Source organism: Chelon labrosus (assembly GCF_963514085.1).
Source record: "Chelon labrosus genome assembly, chromosome: 22".
Lineage (NCBI taxonomy): Eukaryota > Metazoa > Chordata > Actinopteri > Mugiliformes > Mugilidae > Chelon > Chelon labrosus.
The window spans coordinates 21,842,256-21,848,438 of NC_140355.1; the positions used below are offsets into that span (position 1 = coordinate 21,842,256).

Sequence of the window (6,183 nt, forward strand, 5' to 3'; positions counted from 1 at the left end):
CTCCTGTCTGGTCCTGCAGGTCTCCCTCCTCCAGCTCTGCAGGCTCTCTGTAAACTCGTCACAGCGTCTGAGGCTGGAGAGCAGCTCATTCATAAGGTACTGACATGTTGTACAGTAGGAACACAGTGTTGGTCACGACAGAGGTGGAAGAAGGATCCTCATACTTTACTGAGCAACGTAACGCTGCCCTCAGATCTGGGTGTGGTCATGAGTTGTGACGTTTAAAACTTAGCACGTTGCCACTGCTGTAGTTTAAATGTTGACCTTCCACCACTGACTCAAACCAACATGTCGACCAATGCATGTGTTGTTGTTGTTACGATCGTTGTGTGTATCAAGGTGATTGTGGGGCGTCAAGTTTTCGTCTTTTTCCTGCTATAAAACAAGTGAAACCTGCAGTTAGCATACGGATACCTCTTAGCATACAGACACCAGTTAGCATACAGACACCAGTTAGCATACAGACATCAGTTAGCATGCAGACATCAGTTAGCATATAGACATCAGTTAGCACCCAAACTCAAGTTAGTATACAGACACCAGTTATCATTCAGATGCCAATTAGCATACATGCAGACACCAGTTAGCATACATGCAGACACCAGTTAGCATTCAGATGCCAATTAGCATACATGCAGACACCAGTTAGCATACATGCAGACATCAGTTAGCATTCAGATACCAATTAGCATACATGCAGACACCAGTTAGCATACATCCAGACACCAGTTAGCATACATACAGACACCAGTTAGTATGCAGACAACTCCTAGCATCCAGACACCACTTAGCATCTAGACACCAGTTAGCACTCAGATAGCAGTTAGCATCCAGACACCAGTTAGCATTCAGATAGCAGTCAGCATCCAGACACCAGTTAGCATCCAGACACCAGTTAGCACTCAGATAGCAGTTAGCATCCAGACACCAGTTAGCACTCACATAGCAGTTAGCATCCAGACACCAGTTAGCACTCAGATAGCAGTTAGCATCCAGACACCAGTTAGCATCCAGACACCAGTTAGCATCCAGACACCAGTTAGCACTCAGATAGCAGTTAGCATCCAGACACCAGTTAGCATCCAGTTAGCATCCATTCATCCTCCATGCATGGCTCAGTGTTCTCCATCTACACTGTAATAAACCTCTAAACTCTGTTTCCTCTCCTCTCACACTCACTTCACTCAGGCCGTTAAAAACATGGCAGGAATGGTGAGTTTCTGAGGAGGCCGTTACATTAGGTTTAAGTTTTCACTGTGATATTAGAAATGAGTCTGAAGCTTAAAAGGCATCACCATCATCACCATCATCATCATCACCATCATTACATCACTTCTCTCCCTCTCCAAAGCTCCACCAAGTGCTGGTGCAGTTGCAGTCGGGCGACAAAGAGCAAGACTTTCCACTGGCTCCCATCCAGGTGTCGATAAGTGTTCAGCTCTGGAGGCTCCCAGGATGCCACGAGTTCCTGGCTGCTCTCGGTGAGTCACTGATGGAAGCTTCACTTTCATTTCTGATTTAATTCATCACACGCAACAAGAATTACATTAAAAACGTCCAGAAAAACCAAAGAGACGGGAATCCTGTGTCCAAACACGTCCACTTGTCTATATTTACCAGGATACTTTTAAACTTTTACAGCCATGTGGACCAACTGGATTTAATGTTGCCTCAAAGTTTCCTCTAAATTGTCTGAGTCATAATGAAACTGAACGAACCGTTGTTTGGAGTAAAAACTAGTGATAAACGTCTGGTTCTCTTTTCAATGTTTCAAGTAGTACTTCACTTAATTTAAAGCAGCAGTACCAGAATGTAAAAATACTCTATTGCAGACAAAAATCACACAACTCAAAAGCTCGTAACTGAAGCCCCATATATACTTTACATTAATATCCGTTCTTACCAATCCCGTCTCAACACGGTCGCCTGTGTTGGTATTAAAATGTGTCTCTACATTTGTCCCCAGTCAGCACTTGATATCTGATCTCAGTTTGTCTGTCTGTAAATAAACGCTGTGCGTCATGACTTGGGGAGATGATCCATATCTTGGAACAAGCTGTAAAGTATCTCTCACACTTTCTCACTTTTCAAAGCTCAAGTTTCCAACAATTCCAAGGTTTCAGAACTGGAAAACAAACTCATCACAAACTCAGGTCAAACAGTGACAGATGTGTTGCAGAAACACAGTAAAAAATAGTTCTGTAGCTGTAAAGAAAGAAAACTGGAATATCAAATAATATCCACAGAGATGTGACGATATGGAAGCTTCAAAACTTCTGCTTCACCATAATCTGCGTACGTAGCCTACGCCGATGTCAGCTATTTATACTTGTGCCTCGTCAGTCTGACTCGCTCTGTAACAACTCCACTTTCAACGGTGGTGACAGAAGCTTTCACCGAAGACTCCTCACTTAACCTTTCCTCCACGTGTTCCATCTTTATTGATCCAAAACAATCAATTAGAGAATTGCGGAGATGGAGAAGCAGCTGGACATACTAAAGAGGAAACAAGCTACTACCAAGCGGACCAATCACAGCTCAGGTTACGGCGTTAAGGTCTGGGCTGTTGACGTAGCAAACTGACGCAGAAGACTAAACGGCCTACAACGCCGTAGCCTGACGTGCTCCTTCCCAGAAGTGTAACTACACGTCACAGCGATGGAGACCACAAGAGCTGTGATTGGTCAGCTTGGTAGTAGCTTGTTTCCTCTTTAGTATGTCCAGCTGCTTCTCCATCTTTGTAATTTTCTAATTGATTGTTTTGGATCAATGAAGATGGAACACATGGAGGAAAGGTTAACTGAGGAGGTTCAGAGATACAAACATTTATATGACTCGTGAAAGTGTTTGTTGAAGTCCATTGTTGAAAGTGAATCAGTGGCAAAAAAGACACAGCGCCATCTAGTGTTTGGGTGGAGATGTTACAGAGCGAGTCAGACTGAGGACCACACAAGTAGACTAACCCTAACCCGAGTAAACCAGTGGTTCTCAACCTTTTTTGGGTTCTGGACCCCCTGCATATTTATGATCGACCCTGAGGAACCCCCACCCGATCTGGGGGGCGACAGTGCAATGTGATAGAAACTGCATTTTAAACTCCATTATGGGATTTATTCACTCTTTGAGGCAAATATGAGCTTTCAGTTTTGTCTCAGTCACATTTGAATAAAATAATGCTATTTCTATGAATGTCATAGGAGATATTTTATTTTCATGGACCCCTTGCAATTACACCACGGACCACTAGGGGTACCATAACTTCCGTCTTAGTTTCCAACTTGTAAAATCTGATTTAAACTTTAGTTTCAACCTTTTTAATCATGTTTTTCACAGTTTCAATATGAACTAATATTCAGTAAAACACATTTTAAGGTAGGATGGTTAGTAGGCTAGTCCGGCTGGGATGGGGGCAAGAGGTGACGGTGCAGCTGCAGGACCAGTTTAGACGTTTCTAAATGTATTTATTAAATCGTCCTTGCGTTGTAGAGCTGGCGTCTTCAGTGCTGCTGTTAAAGGATGAGTATGTAACGAGTGTTTCTGTGTCAGGGTTCGATCTGTGTGAGGTGGGTCAGGAGGAGGTGGTGCTGAAGACGGGGAAGCAGGCCTCCAGACGCACCATGCACTACGCCCTGCAGGCCCTGCTGGCTCTGTTTGGTGAGAAGACTTTAGATGTTTTAAACCAGATCTTCTTCTAAGTTGTTCACTAATGTTTAAAGTCGCTCCGTCTCTTCGTCCAGACTCCACAGAGCTCCCTAAGCGTCTCAGCATGGACAGCTCGTCCTCCCTGGAGTCCCTGTCCTCCTCCCAGTCGGCCTCCCAGCCACACTCCCTCCTGCCCCTCTCCTTCGGCTGTTACCCCCCTCAGCCCTCCTCCCTCTTGCCCCCCGTCTGCCCGGACAACCTCTCCTGCGACGCCATCTCCGTGTACAGCCTCAGCTCCCTCGCCTCCTCCCTCAGCTTCCTGTCTCGGCCCGAGCCCGCAGGAAGTGACGTCATCAGCCAGCGCTCGTACCCCCAGGAGCCGGAGAGGACCCGGGGAGGAGGAGGAGGAGGAGGAGGAGGGCTCTACGCCTCGCAGCGTGGCGGCCCGTCAAGAGGTCGACCTGCCAATCACGGAGGAGGCGCGGCGGGTGAAGGGGAGGACGAGGAGTACGAGGGGTTCTCCATTATCAGCAGCGAGCCGCTGGGGCGAGGGGGGAGGGACTGTGACACCCTGCCTCTTCCTGCAGGACGCCGGCACGCCAGAGGAGGAGCGGCTGGAGGTCACGGGTATCCTCCAGCCGCTTCCTCGAAGGGAAGCGTCAGCACGCCAACGTCTCCCATCAAAGCTCCGCCCCCAACAGTGCCCCCCCGCCCCAAGGTCAAACAGGAAATGTAAGTCCAGCCTCCAACCGTGTCCTCACGCCGGGGGAATAATTTAAACACATTGAGATGGAGTTAAAGAGAAAATGAGACGATGAAGATGATGATAGAAAGACGATGATTGGTTCTGATCTCTTTGACTCTTTCTGTCTTCCTCCCTCCAGATCGTCTCCTCAGAGGACTGGGACAGGGAAGGTCAGCAGCTCAGAGTCGGATCAGTCCAGCACGGAGACAGACAGCACCGTGAAGTCCCAGGAGGAGAGGACGGGACCTGCAGGACAGCTGGACCCCCAGGAGCTGGCCCAGAAGATCCTGGAGGAGACGCAGAGCCACATGCAGGCTGTGGAGAGTCTGCAGAAAGCCACCGTCAGAGGGAAGAGAGGAGAGAGGAGCGCCGTGCAGACGTCCCTGTCGACTCCCTCCACCCCGACTCTGTCCCCCACCGGTGGAGCTCGGGGGTTTCAGACGTCTGAGACCAGCGCGTTCAGCCGACCCCCCAGCAGGACCAGCCTGAGGGCCTGCGCCTCCCCTCTGTCCCTCTCCAGCCACCTTTCCCCTCTCTCCGCCTCCGTCTCCACGCCTCCTCCGACTCGGCCCAAACCTCCGTCCCGCTCCTCGTCGCTGCAGAAGATCAGCTCAGGCGACGGCAGCCCCGCTCGCTCCTCCGCTGTGAAAAAGCAGCGTTCGCCTCCCTCGCCTCACGCCCCCCACGTCTCACCTCCACGCTCCCCCGCCTGCAGCGCCCCGTCGCCAGCCCTCTCCTATTCCTCCACGGGCTCTGTCTCGGCCTCCTCCACCCCCGAGCTCAGCAGAGTCCAGACGATCCACAGCTTAAAAACCTTCTGGGCCAACGCCGGCCAGAAACACGAGGCGCCCTGCGCCGCCAGCTTACTGCGGAGCGGGAACAAAAAAATGAGCACGGTGCAGAAAGACGTTCTGGGTTTGCTGAATCTGTCCCCGAGACACGAACCCGTCAGGAAGGATTCAGAGGGACCAAATGGTCACCAAAACCTGGAGGCCAGACCTCCTCCACCTCCATCTTCTAGTCTTCCCACAAACTCTAAAGGAGGCGTCAGACTTCCCTCCGGCAACGGCTACAAGTTCCACACGCCCGGGCACTTCTACCCGTCGTCTAAGTGTTGACAGTTTGAACGAACCCGGAGCTTCTGGTTCACGTTGCTTTTTATTTTTTAGCGCTTCCTGCTGCAGAACAGGATCAAAACAAACTGTTTCATACTGATTAGGTTTTGTTTTTTGTGTGTGAAGGGATGTAAGTGTTCTTTGAATGTGATGACTGTGCCTTCTTCTGGACAGAGCTGGAAGGACAAAAACGTCTCTGGCTTTAAAATGCGTTTTTATTTTTTCCACGACCACCTCCAGAGTGTACACTGAAAACTAATAGTTTTTAATTTCCCGTCGCTACGTTTGTGTCGGTTTGATTCAAGGTGTAATAATTAAGTGTCTTTACTGTCGTCGTTTATTTTAAGTCGCTTGTCGATACACATTTTTATAAAAACTGTTAAAACAAGAAGAAATTTTTGATATTTTTATGGAGATTTCTTTTTTTTTTTTATGTGTGATTGTCGGCGTGGTGCCTCTTGCTGTTTGAGTGTTTCTTTAACTTTATAATGTACAATTTTGCAGCGACGCCAGACTCCTTCAGAAGAAACTCAGTTCTCGAGAAGTTGGCAAATAATAAAAAAAAAGAAGTTCCTTTTCTTGTCTTGATTTAATGACGTGAATCCATCAATATCTCTAATTCTTACCTAACGTAGAGACAAATGATAGCACTGTGGTAACACTAGAGTCATGAAGTCAATA

General features: G+C 48.3%; 1 protein-coding gene across 1 annotated transcript in view; it reads left to right on the forward strand.

Annotated features, from left to right (window-relative positions):
* Positions 1 to 5,998, forward strand: part of ttc28 (tetratricopeptide repeat domain 28) — a 111,684-nt gene extending 105,686 nt beyond the window's left edge. Inside the window, exons 30-34 of the mRNA XM_084572223.1 lie at positions 20 to 96; positions 1,352 to 1,481; positions 3,547 to 3,654; positions 3,738 to 4,374; positions 4,527 to 5,998. Coding sequence (XP_084428349.1) covers positions 20 to 96; positions 1,352 to 1,481; positions 3,547 to 3,654; positions 3,738 to 4,374; positions 4,527 to 5,505 — 1,931 coding nt within the window. The 3' untranslated portion in view covers positions 5,506 to 5,998. The remainder of the gene's footprint in view (positions 1 to 19; positions 97 to 1,351; positions 1,482 to 3,546; positions 3,655 to 3,737; positions 4,375 to 4,526) is intronic.
* The last annotated feature ends 185 nt before the right edge of the window (positions 5,999 to 6,183 follow it).